Genomic DNA, 25,509 nt, shown 5'->3' on the forward strand with positions numbered 1-25,509 from the left:
TATTTATAATCCTACAGGAATCATGTGCCTTTGAAGAAACATCAACAGGACAGTTGAGACTTGGAATCAAATTTCTTGCAAAGTCGGCATTCTTTAGCTCCGGCTTGCTCCAAAATAGCCGCAGCCATATTTTATTAATCACAATCGCAAACGGTGGAAAAATGTGAAATATGCTGCTGGTGACAATCAAAATGAGAAACAACAGCAATCCACTTAATTTGCAAGTCCCGCACATCATCGTGATCATGCTCGAAGTCACGACAAGGAACAGCCAAAGCGAGGAAATAAGGCAAATTTTTATTGAAGGCAATAAATGTCAAAATCCACATTACTTCAAGTACAGTAACAAATATAACAAAATGTACATCTTGCAAGTTAAGGTCGACCCTAATATTGCAACTTTCAAGTGCTACATCTTGCATTGCTCAAATTCATGGTCAGGATAAGAAATAGAAATGGTAAATGTGACTATCCCTCAAGGACTCACTGAGAGCTCATGAGAACAGAAGACAACAACAAGAGATAAACCAAGTATTTGTATTCTGGTGTTCTGCCCATAGGCAGGTCCAGTAATGCCGATGCACTTTCTTCGCAAGGATTACGCTAGGTGGATAAACCAAGTATTAAACAAAAATGTACATATTTTCAAATAATAACACCATGTTTGTTTTATATCCTAGCAGTTTTGAATAATGCATGAATTTCCGACATCATAACTTATGTGCCAAACATTGTTGTAACAGCAGGTCGTACTAAACCTACTGGGTGAAACCTCAGACCCAATCTGTTGCATACGTGGGAGCAAACCGTTTGGCTAAGTAAACATGAACCCACAACTGATGAAATAAGCCACACCATGTGTAAATTTGTGAACAAAAATTAAAAGGAAACATCCATATATTTACAAAAGCGATTGGGCATGGGTGGGGAGAGGTCTATTAAGAAAACAAATATTTATGGGGGGGAGGGGGGAGAGAAAAAAAAGTATAAAAGACTGAGGGTATAGGAAAGTTCAGGAGAAGAGGAAATAAAAAGGAAAAAAAAAAAAAACCACAAACTTGGAGGGGATAGTTGGGCTAAATAAGAGAAAAGGGAATTTTCTCAAAGTGTGAGAAAGGGGAAGAGGTTGTGGAGGGAGGAATTCTGCAAATTTGAGTATGTTATTTATGGATGACCCCCTTTAGACAAATGGGGTAAAATTATATCGAAATTTGTAGCAATCACGAACAAGTATCATTCCAATTATTTATTAAACCACCCAAAAAGAAAATCCCATATAAAATATGATTAGACATGAGCAATGCAGATAAAACAATTATCAGGTATATTGCGTCCAAATTTGGCAAGGTAGTAAGAAAACCAAAAACAAACAAACAAGAACCTACTTTTGCATTAGTAAATATAAAACAATCCATATATATATATATATATGAACGCAGATGCATGAGATCAACGATTGTTGGGTTCCTCGATCTGATAATATTCGAAAGGATTCTTAATCAATTCCTTGGGGTCACTTGCCATTTCCTGAGAAAAAAGCAGCATAACGATGGGAACATCTTACCCGGTTGTGCATCAATTCAGTAGTGAGTCACAAGGTATTTGTTCAAACATGTACTCCAGGTTGCTGGCAACAACTGGCATGCATTTGTGATGGTATCACACAAAAATCACCTCATCAGGAAGGAAATATATGTTTTTCATTTCTAAACTAGTCCCTGAATGCTCGATTGAAAATGACCGATTATCTGCAAAAAAATATATTTTTAAAAAATTGAGCGTTTTATCTGCACCTGAAAAAGTTGTTAATGCATAAAGAATAACAATATAAATTCAATAGTTCAGGACTGAGATTTGCTTTTCGAGGTTACTCAGCAGAGATAGAGATATGATGGGTGTTCACTACGTCGTACGAATAAGATACAAACAATGGTCCAAGACAAGTCAATGCGTTTTTGAAAAATCCTCTTGTAAGTACCCTATATGTAATTAGTACAAGTTTAAAAAAGAACAAATGATATGGAGTTGTGAATTTTTTAATTTTTTTTTTAAAGACCTTGGTGTGTTTATTGTGAGTATCTCATTCATAGAATGTTTTGTGCGGACCTTGTACACCACGACTGTACAAATAGGCTTCATTGCTCTCACTCGCCACTGCTCCCCCTCCCCCGCTCACCACCCCCGAGTGAACGGTCCCCTATCGTTGGCTTTGATACAATGTCGTCTACATCAAGCAAATTGAAACAGATGTCGATTTCAAGGGATTGCAGCTACACCATGTAATAAAAGTCGAATTTTTTGGGGGGAAATTTGAGTCGAGCTTTCTGCTAATTAATCGTAAAATTTTTAAAACATCACATTTAAATGTCACATTAGCTCATTTCTTCATTTACTTGTAACCATAGTCATAAAAGTCAAAGACGTATGTTCCTTTTCCTCATAGCTAACTGAATTCTCCATTTCCGAAATTCTCCATATTGCGAAATAGATACCATTTCCCATGTGCTTCATAAATTGATGAATCAACAGGGATTATTGCTGCAACCTCATCCATCTCACTCGGTCTTGTAAAAGCCTCATTATGCCTTTTCACCTCATAGTCAAAGATAAACACTCGTTATTTAGACTACATAACCTCAAAGAAAAAAAATAAAATAAAATAAATCAGGGGTCAAATTGAAGATAATGAAGTGCAAAGGCAGACCTGTGGATGTGATGGGGAAAAAATCTACGTTAGGTACTCAAAACGGTGAGAATATAACGTTAGGAATATATTTTAAATTCCTCCACAACGCCTGCAAGCCAAACATCTTCCTTCCCTTCACTCCTTCCTCCTCATAAATGCCTTTTCCCATCCCATCCACTCATGCATTTCTCTTCACCACCCTTCATCAATACAACAAATATTAATCATAATTAAAAAAAAAAAAAAAAAAAAAAAAAAACTTAATTCCAACATTTGAAGAGTAAAAACTTTAATCACAGTTAAACCTATGACCCAAAGTTGTCTTCATGTGATGGTCGAGCAACAATTTCAAGCAATGATGATGACTCATCACTGTCTCTAAAATATAATACAGATTTTGAATAGCTACATACAGAAAGTTACCAGTTGCCTTTTTGGAAGTGCACAATAGAAATTTTTTTCAAAAAAATCCAACAATGTGTCCAACATCATTTGTGTGGTATTACCCCAAATAAACTGGATAAAATGCATTTGAAGAAAGATCAACTGCAATAATAACATCCTAAATGTTATGCGTCTCTGTAATATGTATATATTGAAAAGGCTGCTTGGCTTGTTCTTGGCCATTGAACATTAACAAATACAAGTTCCCTGAAGGCTTGATGAATTGTGGTAGGTTTCCTGCTTTGATTGCAAATGCGAAGTTTGTTCGATCCCACAGAAAGGCTGCTTTGGTTCTCTGGTCGTCACACCTCCAGAATTTGATTTGGAAGGCATAAATGATGGAAATTGCAGGGGGGAACATTTACCTTGCCTGATGCAAGATTCAATGGAATCAACCACACTTGTGCAATTTTTGTTGGTCTCTGTTGTTCTTTTATCTTCAGGCTTCACAAATGAAGTTGGCCTTTCATCATCATCAACTTTTACACGCTTCCGTTTTGTGTCCTCAGTTGGTTCTTTAAACCACTTGCAAATGTCTGGAAGATTTAGTCCACTGCTAAAAAGTTGACGAATGTAGGACGTTTTCAGATTGGATTCAGGCTGATCCTCCTCAACACGTCTCCTCCCCTTTACTCGAGTCGGCTTCAACAATGGGCATGCAACTTTTTGGAGTGGAACCCAAAGCCTGTTTGCTTGTTCAAACTTGGAGTTGATTAGAGCCAAATCATTTTCTGATATCCCATACAGAAGCAAGTCTGCAAGGTGGCTCTCATTTTCTGAATACGTTCCTTCATTCTTAAAATTTTTGGCAGAATCGGCAAATGGCATGAGGTTCTGTGTTAATGCATCAAAACATTCATTTTCATTTAATCCCATTCCTCTTGTATTCTGTAAACCGTTTGTTTTTCTTGTATATCCAAATAAACTATCATCTGCACAATCCCTGCTTGGAATTGACAAAATCTCACGACATGCACGTGGCTTTCTTCCCCGTTTCTTAGCACCGGTGTTTTTTGAATTGTTGACAAGAAGTCTTTTTTTGTACTTTCTTCGACGTGGCCTTTTCCACGTTGTTTCTTCAAATTCCTCATCAGAGCTAAAGTCAAAATCTCCGAACGGTGCAGAAATTAATAGTTCAGCGCTCGCGATTACCGTTCTCTGTTTCAATGTTTCAGCATCGACTGATATTAAAAATCCTAAAGAGGTCTTGCCTCTGCAATAACCATTCCTTTTGCCACGTGTTGTGCGCAAGTGCCTTCGACATCTCGTCACAGATCCTGACAATGACGATGTATTTTTTAACCTTTCATCATTTTCCTCTTCCATATTGTCATTCAAGCCTTCAACATATGGCACACACACTGATTTGTGTTCGCTTGTGTAAACTTCTCGATTGACCGTTTCAGTGTTACGATTCCAAACTACGATGTTCAATTCTGGTCTGCTGATCAGGGGCCAGGGTGAATCACATTTGGCTGTGCTTTTCATTTGATTATGCATTTCTTCAGGGTTGTCTTGCATTTCCTCTCCCTCATCATCATTCGTTACTGAAGAGGGTGGTGATGAAATTTTATGAGAATTTTCATGCATAAAGTTACTTGCATTCAAAACTTTTACTTCACAGTAAGTGCCATTTGATGTCTTTTCTGAAGAACTGAAACGGAACCCATGTCGTTTTCGAAGAACCATCCCATCACTCGTGGAATTTTGCATTGGCATAGCAAATTCCCTTTTCCTTTTCCTCAACTTCTTTTCTGAAAAACATCGTTTGTAAGGACCATTTTCTTTGCTGCATGTACTTATGTCATCTTTAACAGTTGAGAGGGATAGAACTTCATCAGAAGGAGCTAAATCTACTGCTGGAGGCACTGTTTCAATCATGTGACTTTTTGCCACACTCATTAGTGGTGCAGGATTATCCTCATGTTTGATTTTGTGAAAATTACTCTGTGCTGGTGTTGAGTCTTCTTTTTCTTCATTGCCATTGCAAACTGAGGTCAACATTATTTGGTCACCATTGTCAGGAAGGTGTAGAATTGACCTGCTATAGGCTTCTTCACCTTGTTCTTTAACCCTTACATCAAGCTTTTCACGTTTACGGAACCGACACAGACTTTCTAAAGCAACAACAAGCTTCTGTCCTTTTTTCCTTTTCCTCTGGACTTTGCCCTTGTAATGTTTTTTCCGTTGACTGTCATCATTTTCCTCCAAGACTTTTGTACTGTCCTCCAACGATTCCTTACACTTGTTAAATTCCATCACATTTTCACAGGCCTGGTCACCTGAAGTCTTTTGCTGCAGTTTCACTTTATTGACTGACTCAGTTATATTTTGAATCTCAGAAACCTGTAATAGTTGTTTGTTGGAAGTCAGTTGATCAAATTTGTGTGAACTGTTATGATTTGTGCTCTCAACATCACATGATATGCCTGCAACACCGTCATGCATGTCAGTTGTCAGGTTGTGGCTATCAAGCAATGATTGTGCCAATGGTAATGTCATATCACTGGCCATTTCTGATAATTTTCTTGAGTGAGCTGTTAGCCAAAGTGTCTGGAGCTCATAATGACTCTCAGAGTATAGGTGTCCTCGAGTACTTTTGCGTGCGGAATGGCGCTGGGGAGAGAATGTTATGGGTGTGCTCGCCACTGTTAGGCTCCCATTCTGTTCCTGGTTTCCTGAATGCCCTACATACACAATATCCTGCTGGCCTGTAAGGTCAGAAGCTGGTCCAGAAGGCATGGATGAAGCACCATTAGTCACCAGCTTGTTGTTTGTTGGGCTAGAGTTTAGATCATCAAATCCAGCTCCTTGACTTTCATTCACAATAGTGGCAGGACCAGAGCATTTAGAGTTGTCCAAACAATCTCCTCCAAGTTTATAAAGCGTCTTATTTTCATTCAAGCAACAGTTTACCTTCATATTTTTATTGAGAAGTACATCATGCCTCCAATACTCCCCACCAACTTGTTCTCCTGTAAGATAAGATCCCTTTTCAACAGGTATAGTCATAGGGATACCACCATTGTCAAGCCAGGAGTCCCACACAGATCTTGGTGTAGCCAAAACCAGATCTTGTTTACAGTTCTGGTAGCTTACAACCTGCTGCAGAAAGTTTGTGATCTTCTGATTATTGACGACTTTATTTGTCATTTTTGGAAATGCCTGCACCTTCACAAATGATTTTCCAAGCTTGTTACCATTGAAGCCTTGAAGATCAACTACCGATCCATCACTCCGTGAGAGGACAGCAGCTGGCTGCTTCCCCTTATTAAATTCCTGAGGATGTCCAAGATGTTGGCTGGTGAAACCATGAGATGTAGGCTGGGTGCTTCTGTTGCTTTTATTCCAAGATGTTGGGGTGCTGGAAGCCATGCTATTGGAAATGCCCTGCACACACAAAATTTCAAGGAATAATAAAAAAAAAAATTACAAGGTGAAATGAAGTATACCAAAAACAAAATAATGAATAAGTACATACAGTATATTTTCATGATGCTCTTTTTTGGCTTTTCCCATTTTATCATTTTTATAAAATGACACTACCTCACTTGACGCAGCATTTAGAGGATAGAGCTGATTGAAAGTAGGAAAGTGCAACCCTTATAACAAATTTCTGATGTAAATGTCTCCAAACTCTAATTTTTACAAGTCAAATCATGTAATGAATAATTAAATGGAACACTCACTTTTATATTCTCCAAACCGGGTGAATGCAAACTAATCTACATTTGGTAAAAGAAAACCCAAGGTAAAGGAGAGGCAGAAAAAGGCATTTAGCACGCACCGTGGCAGAATCACAACATCAGAAGACATTTTTACTCCACAACACAACGCCCAAGACCATATTTAACAGCACGATAAACATCAAGTAAGAGAAAGAGAGAAGAGAAAAAGAAAGAGGAGTCTGTGTGCAACAGACACACGGGACTAGGACGAGCAAGAGGGATTGAAAGCCGCTCGCATAATGAGTGGGCTTATTAAAAGGTGAAGACCGTGATGAGGAAGGCACACAAGCCAGTACACACAGGCTCCGACCTACATACCTGCTAGAGTTATCTGTATCAGTCTATTCTGGATACCTCTTGGTATTTATCTGTCCTTACACTGCTTGTCCTGGAAAACTATTTCACAAGAGTAAGCAAGCTACTGTGAATAAAAAAACCAGAAACTCCATCTTATCTTATGTCAAACTTTTTCATCTTCAAATGAGGGTTATCCCCAAAACTGTCACTACATTTGTAGCATTTCAAGTAAAAGGTTTAGGAGATAGTGCAAATGTCATTTAACAATGTCTTTATTCACCATATACTTGGTAAATATGAAGTTTCTCACAAAATCTGTTTTGCTTTTTGAAATCAAATCAAAATAATGCAATCTCATCCCAAGGATGTTGCCGAGGCAGAAAGCTTTCAGCAAAAGTTTTCTACAAACGTGGACTGAGGGTCTGTGACCAATTAAGAACCTTTGGAGTGAGACGCTTTGCCTCAACTATTATAATTCAACAGATTTAAATCTGTGCCACTTCGACTTATTTCCCAAAATGAAGAACGAATGTGGAGGAAGACATTTTACAACTGCTGAAGAGGTAGACACAGTAATCTTCACTTCATCCACACTTCATAAGGAACACCTCTGTGCTGAGATTTTAAAAAAATACATTGAAGAAGGTCAAGATGATGTGGAGCAAGTTGGGCCATCCGATCAAGATGGAGTTATCTAGATTTTAGTAAAGCATCAAAAATATTGCTGTTAGCCATGATAAAGTCATAAAAAACAGGGTGGAAAGAAGGGAATCAACAACAGCATGGTAGAGGACACAACAGAGGGATACTTGGAAGAATGGGCAAGGTATAAGAAACACCCAGAAAAAATAAATAAACAAACAAACAAACTTTGGAGTGCAACAAAAACAATAGCAGGAGAAAGAGTCTCATTTCCTTGTTTAAATTCACACATGACCACGCGACCGCTCATTAGGACTCAACGTAGTCCCATGGAAACTGTGGTAATTTGTACATTCATTTCCATTCTGCATACGAAAAATAATCACTTAAATGGAATAGGTTCAATTCCCACCTGAGCATCGACCTTTGAATGCGTATGCACAAGCCAAGCTATGGCAGAATCACTCTCCTGGCCGAGGGAGTCATGTGACATATGATGCTCGATAACCCAAAGTGTTGTTACCTCCGTCACCGAAGGTGAAGGAAGTTATGTTTTCACCCCTGTCTGTCTGTCTGTCTGTCTGTCTGTGTGCACGATATCTCAAAAATTGTGGACGGATCCGGATTACATTTGGTGAACAGGTTGGGTGTGTGACGAGGACAAAATGATTGAAGATCCAGATCCGGATCTGATGACTAGAATTTTTTCAGTGATTCTTCACCATTGAGAGATCGGGACAAAAATGATATATAGCATGATATCTCAAAAAGTTGGAGACTGATTTGGACGAAACTTAGTGGACACATTGGGTGTATGACAAGGAAGGATTAATTCAATTTTGGTGAAGATCCGAATCCAGATCTGGATACGAGAATTATTTAATATTGAAAGTGATTCTTCACCATTGAGAGATAGGGCCAAAAACAATATATAGCACGATAACTCAAAGATGTATTGGGCCCGATATGTTCTCATGGTCAGGCATTACGTGGCGGAGGTACGCTCTCCACCGAGTGCCCTTCCAGATATTTCATGTTTTTACATCAATTTGATTATGAATTGAAAGTTTTTGTGATGTTGGCCGTCCTTCCGCATGTGAAAATAATGTGACACAGCAAATTTATGAAATTGGCCTGGGGGCTTGAATACACAGGGTGGGCCAATAACAACAAAAACCCCCCAAACCGTCAATTTCAAAATATATGAATTAATACTGCATGCTTTCTGAAAACTCTTCATCTTTTCTATATTTTCAGGTTAGGACATATACGACAGTTGAATAGATGGCAAATTAGTCACTGATGATGTGCCATTGAATCAACTTGTCAACTATAATTGTGCCAAAAAACAGCTTTTTTTAGATCCTCGTGGAGGATCTCAGTCTTACTCACGTTGTTCTTCTTGTGGACTTTTTTGTTTCACAGCCGACAGTTTTCATCGAAACTTCCTGAAACTTGGCGTATATATGTAAAAATACCCTGCGCAGACAGTAACCATCTCCAATTTTGGAAATTCCTCCGAGAAAAACAGTTATGACGTCAAAATATCTCTGCTAATGGAAATCGCCTAAAAAAAATTATCTCCAAAACTAGGCAAGCTTTTTGAATTCTGTTTGCGGGAATCGAACAGGGCATTAGCAGAGAAGAGCTAGAGGGGGAGCACTCGGCAGAGTGCAAAACCTCCGCCGCCAATACTGCTGGGTAACTCAAGTGAACCTTATATCTTATTCATTAAATATTATGTCAACAGTGCTGACAGAGTTATAGTTCTTTTCTCCAACATTTTTTTTTTGGGGGGGGGGGGGTTGGAAATCACTTAAAACATGCAGAAATGCAAAAAAAAATTAAAATATTTTTTCAAAATGGCCGCCATAGCGGCCATATTGGATTTTGGACAGAGTCCAAAATCTAATGGCATGATCCTTGGCCATACCTAACCCCCCCACCAAGTTTCGTCGAAATCCATTGAGGAGTTTTTCCGTAATACTGTTCACAAACAAACAAACAGAAAGGGGTGAAAACAGTAACCTCCGATCTTCGATGGCGGAGGTTAATTACCGCACATATGATACATCACTATGACGACATATCAATTTTTATGACGTCATTCCTATTTTTTGACATTTTTTGTTTCACAACCCAGAGTTTTCATCGATTCTTCGTGAAACTTGCCATGTATATGCAGAAAGCCCACGCACAGGCAGTAACCATGTCCGATTTTGGAAATTCTTCCCAGAAAAATGTTGACGTCATAATATCGCCGCTAATGGAAATCGCCGACGCCATTATCTCCGAAACTAGGCAAGCTGTTTGAATTTTGTTTGTGGGAATCAAGCCGGGCATTAGCACAGATAATTTATCGCAAACCTGATACATCACAATGACGTCATATTCGTTTTTATGACGTCATCATTAAGAGCAAGAGGATCTTAGCTCATTCGAGCTTGTTCTGTTACACTTTTCTGCGATTTTTCCAGGAATCGTAATTGACTTTTTTTTTTTTTGGCACACCCTGTGTCATGAAGAAACTTCCCCAATAATATAAAACAAGACCCAATCACATCTCTCACCCGTAACTAGAGGGAATAACCAACCAGCTCTCACTAAAGCAATTACCCCATAGCCAAACCCGCACTCTGCGCGAACTTTATAAAGTGAGGGTACATTAGGAGGTCAATATATCCAGTGTTCACAATGTGATTTATAGAATTTCTTGATATACAAAGTTTCTTGTTCCATTTTTTGAGTCAAATGCACCTTCTGAGGTAGTCAGCATGTGCAGAAGAGGGTTTTACATTGCAGATGCTGTTTTCTCGGAGTGGCATTACGCTTCTCAGCGGTGACGGTCTGTCGATGACAGACGTAATGACGTCAGCGAATGACCGATGATGTCATTACGTCATGACGTCTCTCAGCGATGACGTCATTACGTCTCTCAGCGATGAGGTCACACGTCGCCATGCAAACAAATGCAAAAATTAGAAAAATCGCCAAATATTCCCAAACCTGTCCATCTGGCGCGATCACACATAGCCTATGCTGTACATTAGACCACAGAGCACCCGCATGCCGAAAGTGGCGACAATCCGTCCGGCAGTTTCGGAGGAGATACGTCCACAAAATATGGGTTAGCGTATTAATATAATAAACGTGGCTAGGATTATAAAAAAATTAACTCTCTCACCGCAGGCAGGTCGGTGGTCTTTATGTCTTGTACCATCTCATCTCTGACCTCGCCTCCCCCCTCCTCCACTCTGTCTGCCATCTATTCCCCCCCCCCATTTTTCTGTATGGTGCTCAAGGTCCGTCAGCAACTCCCTTCTGGTAAAACTACCAAAATCAAGAATCACTGCTCATCTTCCTTCATTCTTTCATTCCTCCCTATTCCTCACCTTTGGAACAAACTCCCACACTATCTTCAATCCCACTCTTCCCTCCAGGTCTTCAAAACAGCTGTTCACCACCATCTCTTATCTTCCCCCATCCAAAACCTTGACCTTTTCTACCCCCGTTAATCCATCCCAAACCCACCTCCTTCAAATTCCCTGCTTTCCTTCCTGAAAGTCCCTGCAGTGTAAGGACCTGAAAGTCTCTGTAGTGTCCATATTGTTTACCCAGTGTACCCCACCTCATCCCTCTCCCTTCAACAGATCAAATATGTCTGTTACCCACTGTTTTGTGCTTCTCTCTCTCCAGCCCCTCCTGTCTCCTGCTCCCCTTGTAATACGTTATGTGCGTTAGCTCGTCTACGAGCGTTGACGTTGTACATAAAAAAAAAAATTCCCATGCTCTTCCAGCCAAAGAAAGCTGCACAAAGCAACCAATTAAAGCTACACAAGGTAAGCCCTTTGCTGTTACAAACCCTAACTGGGTTCCTCTGCAATAGCAAACATTCACAAGTAGCACATACATGAAAATCCCAATGCTACACCCCTCCCACCCACTTAATATCAGTTAACCCAGAAAAGTAATCTGACCAGATTTTAGGTACAGCATTACAGGTCCTAAGAATGAGGCCAAACAGTATATCTGCACGAATCACATGAAGATGCTTACCATGTCAATAAAACGATCAGGTAAATGCAAATATTTGATACTGACCTTCTACTAATTACAAAGATTATTCACTATCATGCATTTTTTCAGGATTGTCCTACTACTCCTTCCAATTTAAGATAAACAGGCCATATAACTAACTTGCGTTATTTTAATGAGGGACGAGAAAGCATCTGAAAAGGCAAAGTCCATCGGTGTCCACTTAGTATTATGACTTCTTCTTTTTGCATATTCTAAACATGACAAAAAAAAACAAATTTTTAATACAAAAAAAGATTGACGATTTTAGGGGACCTCGACCTTTTGACCTCAAAACAAATGGCTTCGAGCTTTTGATTTGTGAACCAATTCAGTGACCCAATATATGCATATTCTTAAAATTTCAGGTCCATCGGATGCAAATTGATTTTAGTGATGTTGACCTTTGACATTTTGACTGGATCATTAATTTGTCTTCTCCATATTCTCATAATAAAGCTTTGCTGCAAATTTAACGACAAAAGCTCAAATGGTAAAAAAAAATAAAGTTACCAGACATCCAGACACACACATGATTGCAAAACCCCATCTCCCAGGGGACAGGCTAATAATTTCACACTAATTCTGGAAAGAGCGTGAACAGAATGACTATGTCATTGGACTTCATCAAATCATTTGTTCTCAACTCAAAAGGTCTCGAGTCCAACCTGATGTGAAAGTAAATGATGTATCTCGAGTCAAAATTATTGCATCTCGTGTCCAAATCCCATAAATTATTACCATTGCCGGAGATGGTATTGCATTTGGATCCATTCGCCTGTCTGTCTGTCTGTTTGTCCACACAGAACTTTGGTGTTTTGCTCCGCAACCGCTTATCGGATCGAGATGAAATTTTCACCATTGGTGCGACTACGTATGTAGAATATTTTCATGCCAATTATGACGTCATAGGTAATGTGGTGTGGCAGCTATGTTGGAAAAACAGGAAAATTTTGACCGATGCATCTCTGAAACTGCACTGAGGAAAAAATTGAAACTTGGCACCGAGCAAGTACTCCTCATGGGAAATGAGTGTGATTTTTATGACGTCATAGGTACCTTTGTTACGACGTCATAATTGCATACGTAGAATGCTACATCCGATCAGTATGAAAATTTGAGGGTCATCTCGGGATAAAATAGTCCACAAAATATTTTTTGATGACATCATCAGTCGCGTGATTCGGCAGCTTCTTCTCCAGAATGGCTGGACAGATCGAGGGGAAGCTTCACACAAATGTTCTCCAAGGCATGCATGTCCAAGGTTGTTAAGGAATAATTGACAAGTCACATGGTTTGGCAGCCATAGACGATTTAAGGAAGAAAAAAAATTAAATGTTTTCTCTGGAACCGCTTAATCAATCGATGTGAAACTTCACAATTGTGATCTAGCTGGGATGTGGAATACATGTTTTTAATTTCAACTTGATCGGACGCATGGTGTGGCAGGTAGAATTATTTAATTATTTTGATATTGGTTTATTATTATTATTATTTTTTAATAAGGCCCATTTGGCTGTGCCTGTGGCTAGGATTATAGGATGGGTTTGTTGGATAGGATTATAGGATGGCTAGGATGGGTTTGAGGGTAGAGAAGTAGCAGCTGAATTGCAAATCCTATCCAAGTTCCTCCTGATATAACTTATTTTTTCTTGTTTGAGTTCCTTCTGATTACTCCAATGCAGGACTGTTCCTATTTGGTCTTCCATTTGATTTGAATTTAAATTTATTTTAATCCCATTCTAAATTCAATTTGAATAATAATAAACGTCATGGGTCAGGGTCAGGTGTCCAATCAAAGCGGGACGTCTTAGTACTCGGTCATCAGTGCCAGCAGTTATAAAGTGGCACTTCTAATTATGTCTCATTAATTACGTAACACACCAGTACACAAACAACACACAACACACCACACAAAACAAGTCAGGGCGAGGGTCTGCAATCTCTGATTGCTCTTTATCTTGTTTGTCTTTTTGAAATCCGTGCTGCAACACAAAAACTACTCACTGATCATTTCTGTCACCTCTGTCATCCTCTCTTTCATTTATATGAACTGTTCTTAATTGGTCCTACACTTGTTTTGCCCCTATTTTTCTCATGCATATAACCGAAGAAGCATTTCTTGTTCTGTCTAATATTTATTGTTGTCTTATTCAACCTACCTATTTGCATGTTTAATCTTTCACTACCTTATGATGTACTGTATTGTCTTCAACAAAAAGGGGCAGAGCATGGAGAGAATGAAGAGGAAGCCAATGAAGTCGAGTGGTCTCCATATTGACTGGACAATTTTGAGAGCAATTTTTTTTAAAAGTCAGATGAAGGCGATGCATAAATGAGCTTAACCAGTCGGAAATAAATTGTAATAGGTGATGCGACTGTACAAGGAATCTACATTTCCATTATTGCAATATCATTGCAGTTTCAGATCTTTGAAGATATTTATGGAAGTGGTAAAGAAGCAGATTTTTCATCAAAGCATGAATGTGGTTCCAAGAAGAATATCGACTTCATGATAACACCAAAGTTACACACTGTGGGATCTGAAGTGATACTGTGCATAGCTAGTGAATTTAGCGAAGTCGTGAGGTTCCTGAGACCAGCGTGTGGACCTGAAACCACAATGTTGGTTTTGGTCAAGTTCAGTTTAAAATAGAACGGCACTCGTTACAGCCCATACCTTCGCCGGGCTGAACAGTTTAAATTTCGTATCCCACTGACAGGTCGGATCTGAATCCTGACCTTAACCAAAATCGGATCGGCTTGTTCTTGTAACCTACCCAACTTATCCACAAAGTTTAATCATAATTTATTTGCAACGTTTTGAAAAATCATGCTATATATATATATTGTTTTTAGCCCCATTCCTCAATGTTGAAGAATCACTTTCAAAAAATCCCATCTCCGGATTCAGATTCAGACTTCACTAAAAGTTAATCAATTCTTTCTCGGCACACACCCAGCCTGTCCACCGAGTTTTGTCCGAATCCGTCCATAACATTTTGAGACCATTTTTGACCCCATCACTCAATGGTGAACAATCAGTTGAAAAATTACATTGGCTGGATCCAGATCTTCACCAAAATCGAATCCATTCGTTCAAGTCACACGCCTAACCTGTCCACACAATTTTGTCCGAATCCATCAACTTTTGAGATGGGATTTGAGCAGAAATCATTATCACAGTTCAAGTCCATGCAGCTAAGTGGTTATCCTTCTTTTTCTTTTGTATGCAGCACATAGCCATGAGTGGCATCATTAGCTGAGAGGGTGGGAGGATGGGGGAGGGGGAGGAGTGGTGGCTGCAGTGCCACTGATGCAATGCAACCCGCTCTGCCCCGGTTTTCTAGAGGACATTCGCATTCTGCCAGTAACCCACTTCTGGTGAAACTCCCAAAGTCTAGGCTCACTGCTCACCTCAGTCCAGGCTCACTGCTTACCTTCACCCATTTGTTCCATTATTCTCTTGCCAATGTAACCAACTTCCTCACTCTGTTCAATCTCATTCTTCTCTCCCAGGCTTCAAGATGACTGTTCACCACCATCTCAAGTCATCCCCAAATCATATCCATGATATTTTCGTCCCTCATTAACCCTGCTCAAGCACACCTCCTGGTTTTAAGGTTATTGAGCTTCCCTCCCACTCCCCCAACCCCTTACTTTCCTCTTGTTTGTGTTGTTGTTTGTTCCATTTCTGCTTCTTCCCCACTCTTCCATTCCACCTCTGTGATTGAGAGTTTGTGCCTGTATCCAATCTGTCCACCAACTGACCCACCTGTCATCCATCCCCCTTGCTCTCATTCTTCCCAATGTCCTTTCTTCCTCTAAGTCTCTCTATTTTGTCCATCCACCCCACCATATTGGTGAATTCCGCCCTCACCTTGTACCCCCTCTCCTCTTCTTCCACCCCCCCCACTGTTCTTTTTGTTCTGTTACATCTTGGTCCATTCTTTGTTCTAGCTTCTCCACGAGTCTTGACTCCACATATATTAAAAAAAAAATCTGATTTAAAGCATGGCAGGAGTATCAGTTCTGTGGGTACGTTCAAAACAAATCTTAAAATGCATCAAGTAGAGAATGCTGAATACAAATAAAAGGTTAACTATTCAGCAATGATATTTATCCAAGATTTCAGACATAAATGGGAAACAAATTAAACAAAATATGTTTGTCGTGATAAAGAATAATTTGCATCCATTCAAGGTTGAGTTAATTCAGAAAATGGATAGATAATGCAGATTTGAAATAGACCAGAACAATTGCAGATTTAAACTAGAAGGGCACTCGGTAGAGCGCATACCTTGGCCCTACAATGCCTGATCCACGAGAACATATCTGGCACAATACATTTTTGAAATATCATGCTTTCTATCTTTTTTGGCCCTATCTCTCAACGGTGAAGAATCACTTGAAAATTAAATAATTATTGTATCCAGATCTGGATTCGGATCTTCAGCAAAATTGAATGAATTCCTCCACGTCACACACCAAATCTGTCCACCAATTTTCATCCGAATCCATCCACAACTTTTTGAGATAATGTGCTATATATATATATATATATATATATATATATATATATATATATATATATATATATATATATATATATATATATATATATATATATATATATATATATATATATATATATATATCACTTTTCGCCCTATCGCTCAATGGTGAAGAATCACTTAAATTATAGTAGCTGGATCCAGATCCGGATCTCCACCAAAATCTAATCAGTTCATCCTTATCACACACCCAACCTGCCCACCAAATTTCATCTGCCCCGTCCATAACTTTTTGAGATATCCTGTACACAGACAAACAAACAGAGGGGTGAAAACATAGCCCCGTTCACCTTCAGTGGCGGAGGTAATGACAGATTGATCACGTGAGTAACGCAGGCAAAGTTGTGAGAAAGATTGGTTGGGTGAGTAACGCAAGCATCGTAGTGAGGAAGATTGCTCAGGTGAGTAATGAAAACATTGTGGTGAGAGCAGTGCGTTTTGGAAGTATTGGAAGGGGAGTAATGGAAGCATAGTAGTGAGATAGATTGGTCAGGTGAGTATTGGTAGGAAAATAGTGAGAGCAGTGTATTCTTCAAGATTGGGATCCATGTCGCAGGCCAACTCGATTTAGTCAAACACTATTTCATTGAAATGTGGAAAAAAATGGACTTGCTGAAGATCATCAATGCTATCAATACTGTAATGCATGTATGAGCAACTGTGTGAAAAATATGAATTCTGTGAATTGGTTCGAGTAAAGAGGATTGATTAAAGATAAGGAAGGAAGGCTAAAACATATTTTAACTGGAAGGGTACTTGCTGGAACGCATACCTCTGCCACGTCATGCCTGATCCACGAGAATATACATTTTGGAAATATCATGCTACACATCGTTTTTGGCCCTATATCACAATAGTGAAGAAGCACTTTTAAAAATTAAATAATTATCGTGTCCAGATCCGGATTCGGATCATGCGACACACCCAAACTGTCCACCAAGTTTCGTCCGAATCCGTCCACAACTTTTTGACATATCGTGCTATATGCAAGTTCAGCCCTATCTCTCAATGGTGAAGAATCACTTTAAAATTTATCAGATCCGGATCTTCACCAAAATCGAATCAATTGTCCCTTGTCCCACACCAATGCTGTACACAAAAATTTAATCCGGATCCGTCCACAACTTTTTGAGATATCCTGCACAAAGACAAACAAGCAGAGACAGAAAGAAAGGGGTGAAAACATCACCTACTTCACATTCAGTGGCGGAGGGAATCAAAATTCACTGGTTCTAAGAATGTTCAGCCCCTTAGGTCAGTACTTGGTGGAAGCACCTTTTGCAGCAATGACTGCTATCGAGTCTTTCTGGATCGGTCTCTACCAGCTTTGCACGGTGAGATGATGAAATCTTTGTCCATTCTTCACGTGAAAATTGCTCTGGTTCTGCCAAGTTTGATGGGGATCGTCGATGAACCGCAATCTTTAAGTGTCGCCATAAATGTTCAATTGGGTTCATGTCAGGACTTTGACTGGGCCACTCAGGAACATTTATTTTCATATTATTCAGCCACTCCAGTGTGACTATAGCTTTGTGCTTCGGATCATTGTCCTGTTGAAATGTGAATCTCCAACCCAGTTTCAGATTCATGGCTAACTCAAGTTGGTTTTCATCGAGGATTCTCCTGTACTTTGCACCGTCCATACTCCCTTCTATCCTGACAAGCTTGCTATTCCCTGCTAATAAAAAGCAGCGCCATAATTGTGCTGCCACCACCATGGTTAACAGAAGGTTTACAGTTAGGCTTGCGCCAGACGTAATGCTTTCAATTTAGACCAAAGAAAGTTCAATTTTTGCTTCGTCTGACCACAACACGTACCTCCACATTCCACATGCCTGCAGTATCATCAATATGCTTTTCACAAACTGCATATGAGCTTTTTGATGCATCTTTTTCAATTATTGCTTCTTTCTTGCCACCTGTCAATTGAAGTCAGCTTTGTGAAGGGAACTGGACATTGGTGATTGATGAACACTGACCACCATATTAAACATAGAGCTTTACAGATTTTTCAAAGTCATTGTTGGATTTACAGCGACATCCCAAACGAGTTTCCTGCTTGCCCGGCTGCTGAGTTTGGATGGGCGACCTGATCTGGGTCGAGTCAGGGTGGTATGATGAGTCTTCCACTTTTTAAAGATGGATGTCACCATACTCAAAGGGATAATGAGTGACTGAAATCTTCGTAAAACCCTCTCCTGAACGGTGTTTCTCCACCACTTTATGTCTGACTTCTTTGGAGAGCTCATTGATCAACCAACAAGGAAAAACATGAAGACCAAGTGAGTTGCACCTTAAAACTTCTTAGATAAATGGGGGAGCTTAATTATTTAAGTTAAACCACCGATTACTTACAGGTGAAACCGATTACACGTCTTTTGTAAGCTTTCAAATCTTCTTCGATCCTGAAGATTTGCTCTTGAAGCGATTTCGGGTTAATTAAGCAAACAGTTTGAATACTTATTCAACTGAGAATAATCTGACTTTCTCAGTTGATGTAACTTATTCACATTTTTTAGCTTTATCACTTTGGAGTAGTTTGTGAAGACTATATATTAAGTTTGATTTGAAAATCATGATACAAGCTAAGGTAGCATCAAAATTGTGAAAACTTTGGAGAGGGGGTGAATACTTTTGCAGGCCACTACCTAAATTGTACACTTCTGACTTCCCACAAATGTTTAATGGGGGATAGCTCCACAAAAGTGCAAATAACCCAAACTTTTGCACAATACTGTATATTTACACACGCATACATACTATGTGTATATATATATATATATATATATATATATATATATATATATATATATATATATATATATATGGATGTGTCTGTACTGTACACATATACATATACTGTTCTAATGTAAATGCAGTTGCTACTGATATAGAGGATTTATTTTGGATTTGCTGGAAAATCCCTGGTTTCTTGCATTGGAGCAGCTCGCACTCGCTTGTGTGTAACTGAATAATCTCATGTAGTTAAACACTAAATGTGATATTGAAATACTCATGTATCAGTTACTGTAATGCATTTTGTTGTAATTGTATTTCATCGATTTAAGCTTGAATGCATCTAAACAAAGAAAATCATAGGAAAATAACAGTGACCGATACCGTACATCTACATTTTTATTCTGGAAGCTACGTTGAAAAACAAAAGGGGGCAAATGTATGTGCTGCGTTTCACTTCCTCGTCAGGGGAAAACTTTGTGACTCTCCATTGTGTTTGCTGCTTGATATACCTCGTGTTGTTATCTGAGGTTTATGCTGGAAATTTTAGATTTTATTTCATCAAACTTTAAGCAAACACGCAGCGCAATGGAACAATATATATATATATATATATATATATATATATATATATATATATATATATATATATATATATATATATATATATATATATATATATATATATATATATATATATATATATACGGTGGGGAGAACAAGTATTTGATACACTGCCGATTTTGCAGGTTTTCCCACTTAAAAAGCACGTAGAGGTCTGTAATTTTTATTATCGGTACACTTCTACTGTGAAAGATGGAATCAAAAACAAAAGTCCTGAAAATCACATTGTATGATTTTCAAATAATTAATTTGCATTTTATTGCATGAAAATAAGTGTTTGATCACCTACCAACCAGTAAGAATTACAGCTCTCACAGACCTGTTAGTTTTGTCTTTAAGAAGCCCTCCCATTCTCCACTCATTACCTGTATTAACTGCACCTGTTTGAACTCGTTATCTGCATAAAAGACAGCTGTCCACACTCAATCAATCAGACTCCAACCTCGCCACAATGGGCAAGACCAGAGAGCTGTCTAAGGACATCAGGGACAAAATTGTAGACTTGCACAAGGCAGGGATGGGCTACAGGACAATAGGCAAGCAGCTTGGTGAGAAGGCAACAACTGTTGGCACAATTATTAGAAAATGGAAGAAGTTCAAGATAACAGTCAATCTCCCTTGGTCTGGTGCTCCATGCAAGATCTCACCTCGTGGAGCCTCAATGATCATGAGAAATGTGAGGGATCAGCTCAGAACTACATGGCAGGACCTGGTCAATGACCTGAAGAGAGCTGGGACCACAGTATCAAAGAAAACCATAAGTAACACACTATGCCATCATGGATTAAAATCCTTCAGCGCATGCAAGGTCCCTCTGCTCAAGCCAGCGTGTGTCCAGGCCCGTCTGAAGTTTGCCAATGACCATCTGGATGATCCAGAGGAGGAATGGGAGAAGGTCATGTGGTCTGATGAGACCAAAATAGAGCTTTTTGGTTTAAACTCCACTCGCCGTGTTTGGAGGAAGAAGAAGGATGAGTACAACCCCAAGAACACCATCCCAACCGTGAAGCATGGAGGTGGAAACATCATTCTTTGGGGATGCTTTTCTGCAAAGGGGACAGGATGACTGCACCGTATTGAGGGGAGGATGGATGGGGCCATGTATCGCGAGATCTTGGCCAACAACCTCCTTCGCTCAACAAGAGCATTGAAGATGGGGCGTGGCTGGGTCTTCCAGCATGACAACGACCCGAAACACACAGCCAGGGCAACTAAGGAGTGGCTCCCTAAGAAGCATCTCAAGGTCCTGGAGTGGCCGAGCCAGTCTCCAGACCTGAACCCAATAGAAAATCTTTGGAGGGAGCTGAAAGTCTGTGTTGCCCAGCAACAGCCCCGAAACCTGAAGGATCTGGAGAAGATCTGGAGAAGGAGTGGGCCAAAATCCCTGCTGCAGTCTGTGCAAACCTGGTTAAGAACTACAGGAAACGTCTGATCTCTGTAATTGCAAACAAAGGTTTCTGTACCAAATATTAAGTTCTGTTTTTCTGATGCATCAAATACTTATTTCATGCAATAAAATGCAAATTATTTATTTAAAAATCATACAATGTGATTTTCAGGATTTTTGTTTAAGATTCCGTCTTTCACAGTTGAAGTGTACCTATGATAAAAAAATACAGACCTCTACGTGCTTTGTTAGTGGGAAAACCTGCAAAATCGGCAGTGTATCAAATACTTGTTCTCCCCACTGTATGTATGTATGTATGTATGTATGTATGTATGTATGTATGTATGTATGTATGTATGTATGTATGTATGTATGTATGTATGTATGTATATATATATATATATATATATATATATATATATATATATATATATATATATATATATATATATATATATATATATATACGATACAGCTGGTGACATTGCTCTGGCGGAGCATGGAGAGAAGGGGAATTTATAAAGCGTCAATGTCAAGATCGAGTTGATAAGATAAAATTTACTGCTGAATAAAGGAGACTTCTCAATCGGAGGAGAAATCCTGTATGTTTAGAGATTATAAGTGATGGTCAGAAACTGTTCTGTTGACTGAAAGTAGCTTTAAAGAGGACAAATTAATCGAGAAGGAGATGAATAGAGGATTATATATTGGGTGAGGCAAGGTGAGTATATAATTTCGGATTACAAATCTATGCCTCGATCAAGTGTATGAGCATGGTTATGGGTATGGATCACATGATATACAGGCTGCAGGCAGAGATCACGACATGAAAGAAAGAAACTGCTGCATCTATCAGTTTCTACATCATTTCAAACGAAGATATAAATTGCCAAGGATGAGAAGTTTTCCAGAAAGAAAAAGGGGGGTGGGGGTGGTGGTGGTGTTTGATCAATACAGGACTTTTGAAACGACGCAATCCACCACAGAATGCTCAGCGTGCATGCACAGAAACCCCTAAAAATAGCGATCTTCAGGGCAATGTGAACTGCTTTTGTGCATTCGTGACAAGGAGTGTTACCTAAAATGGCTCACACCACTCAAAAAAGAGAAAAGTACTTGGAAAAATACCTGAGAGAAAGCTGGGGTGTAGCTCTGCATCATGAAAGGGTTGGAGGGAGACACCATATCTGGTTTGGGTGCTTCTAAATATAAATGGGATGGTCATAACTGGGGCTTGTGAATGCACAGTGTATGCACGTGTGGGTGTGTGTGTGTCTGCAATCGCTGGCTCGTATCAACAGGAAATTGTAGGAACTTGACACCTCACATCCACAGATATTTCTCATAATTATATATACTTTTGTGAGTCCGACTTGCATCCAAAAACACAACTATGGTGAACCATCTTGAAATTGCCACTCTTTCGTTTAAATGCTGATAATTATGTTTAACGACCACTTGAATTGAGGCAAGCTTAAAGTGCCTGTGCGAGAAGCGAGTTGCTGAAAATATACACACAGTGCATGCGCAAAAGGCCTCGTAAGCATTCATACGTCATGTTGAAAGTCCCATGATCCGTTTTTGGTGCAACGGAAATTTGAGAATTTGCAAAGGTAGGAAATGATGGCGAGTGGAGAGATAGTGACGGTGATGCTATTTCATAGCCCGTCTGTAATGCATAGAGTTCAGTAGGAGAAACGGCCATAATTTTTACAGCATAAAAACAGCTGAAACGAGAAGGGCACTCGGTAGAGCACGTACCTCCACAAAGCAATGCCTGATCCGGGAGAACATATCAGGCCCAATATATTTTTGAAATAACATGCTCTCTTTCGTTTTTGGCCCGATCTCTCAATGGTGAAGAATCACTTTGTAAAAATTAAATAACTCTTGTATCTGGATCCAGATTTGGATTTCACCAAAAATAGAATCAATTCGTCGTGGTCACACACTCAACGTGTCCACCAAGTTTCGTCCAAATCCATCCACAACTTTTGGAGATATTGTGCTCTCAATTTTGAAGAATCACTGAAAAAAAAAAATCCAGTAGCCAGATCCGGATCTTCACCAAAATCTAATCAGTTCGTCCTCGTCACACACCGAACCTGCCCACAAAATTTCATCCGGATCTGTCGACAATTTTTTGAGATATCCTGCACACAAACAAACAAACAAATGAAATCGCTCGTTGAGCAAGGAATTGCCGGAATAACTTTGTCATACCTCCATGATCTCTGAAAAACAAAAAAAAACCTGGAAATCAATTTGGTTCTTATAAGTCGATAGTGCTGCTGTTTAATGAGTTATAGCACTTAGTTTGGTCATGATCATAACTTGGAAGTCAATCGGACTTGAAATGGCGTTTTTATCGCAATTTGAAATTTTTGACCCGACCCCCCTGACATTCGACCCCCCGACCGCTAAGAAGGGTGTTGGTGTGACACCCCAATGAGACATATGGTTGGATGTAGAATTGGAAGATGCACATTTCGGATTTGGTTTGAAGTCGGTACGACCATTTAAGCGGACGTCATTGCGAAAATAAGAATTTCGGTTTTTCGGTGACCTTGACCTTGACCTGTGACCTCGATTCACCAAAAACGACAAGCGTCGAAGTTGGACCATGGCCGACATCTGTACCCAGTTTGGTCATGATCGCTGAAACGGTGTGGCTGCTACAGGGTGAACAAACACACAAACAAACAGAGACAGACAGACAGACACACAGAATGACACACACAACCGACCAACATAATTGCCAAAATCCGAAGGATTCGGGCAATTAACAAACACAGACAAGACAGAAAGGGGTGAAAACACAACCTCCTTCACCTTAGGTGGCAGAGCTAAACAAACAGACAGAGGTGAAAACAATGACAAATTAAAACAGAAAGTTGGCATTTCACACAAAAACCTTGCAAAAGTAGAGGAAGACAAGACGAGTGATATGCAACCAGGGCCAGTTTAACGACAGAAGGGTGGCACCCAGAACAGTGGACTGATAGAACTGGCCACACGAGTCATAAGACGCGCGGTGTGGAAAACCTGGCTCGTAGATCTCTGTAACCCTTCTCATGAAGTACAGAGATGGCCACCACAATACATAGCGATTGTGTGATTACATCTCCACCCCCACTGCTTCAATGCAAATTCCCCCCTTTCCACCCCCACTTCCATAGTCAGCTCCTCCCCCACTTCATCCCTTTCCATAGTGTTACACTGAATAGCTGCTCATGCCCCTTCATTCACTATGGCTTGTAATGGGAAGGTACCAGGGGCAGCAGCTTAGCTGAGAAAAGATGCTGTCAATTTTTAGCATTTTATTCCTTCAACTCCTGAAGGTGCACTGCACTTTCTCTGTAAATTTTGACCAAAATCTATAGTTTCTGCAACATCTCCCAATATTCTTCGACATTTGTCACTTTGCTACATTCTCCTGTCGTGAAAATTGTAACATCTCAATCAATCCTTCCAAGTTCAAACTATCTCAACCCCTCGATGGACCTTCCTGAAGTCAAGCATCCTCACCTGACTGACTTCCACTTTTGCTCATCACTGCAAGGCCAATACTCACGACTACAACGTGCACGCGAGTTCCGTCTTTCCTCAATGTGCTTTTAAAGAGTACATAACCTCCGAAAATCATTTTTGTGGACTCCGTGATTCACGGTAACATCCCACAAAGTGGTCGACTAAGCACAGGGTCGCAACTTGCTCCTAGCACAAAATACATAAATTCTGTAACTGAAGACAATGGCAAGGAGGTCCCGTCTGCAGACTTCGCTTATTCACCATTAGCGATTTAAACGATACAAGGGCTTGACGACCTTTGAATAAAAAAAAAAAAACCCAGAGGGGGTCGGGCAAATGCATCATTCATCTTGCAAAAAGGCCTTTCTGGTGGGGAGACGTAGCTCACACGCAGCTCGGCCTCGTCCCCACACAGAAAAATTCACGAGCATCGGCTTCAAAAAATCCTTTACGTTGAAGTTCAATGGCCTCCTTTCAGAGAGTTCCTCAATCATCATCGTTTTGATGACGAAAACACATGCACGACATTACTTAGCTTTATATTTATCACAGCTGAAATGTACCATGGAGAAAATGAAATGGATGAGAAGCACGACGTTACTTGTTACTGCTCAGTTACATTCAAAATGAATGGAATAATGATTACAAGAAAGAGAGCAGGCCATAAAACCGAAATACGACACGTATTCCAACCCTGTGGGGTCTTCTTGGGAATGCGTTCAGCGGAAGCAATTCACGAAGCAGCTGGCTGGGACAGACATTCGACCGGAGACGATTCGGGCAGGA

General features: G+C 39.7%; 1 protein-coding gene across 6 annotated transcripts in view; it reads right to left on the bottom strand.

Moving 5' to 3' along the window:
* Nucleotides 1-277: 277 nt before the first annotated feature.
* The window catches only part of LOC147034992 (uncharacterized), a 178,339-nt gene continuing 153,107 nt past the window's right edge, over nucleotides 278-25,509 (bottom strand). For all 6 annotated transcript variants that reach the window (XM_085892171.1, XM_085892159.1, XM_085892182.1 and 3 more), the window contains one exon: nucleotides 278-6,520. In XM_085892171.1, coding sequence (XP_085748297.1) covers nucleotides 3,320-6,520 — 3,201 coding nt within the window. In that variant the 3' untranslated portion in view covers nucleotides 278-3,319. The remainder of the gene's footprint in view (nucleotides 6,521-25,509) is intronic.

This window comes from Eptatretus burgeri, chromosome 1 (assembly GCF_056783735.1).
Source record: "Eptatretus burgeri isolate ZD-2024b chromosome 1, Ebu_testis_v1, whole genome shotgun sequence".
Lineage (NCBI taxonomy): Eukaryota > Metazoa > Chordata > Myxini > Myxiniformes > Myxinidae > Eptatretus > Eptatretus burgeri.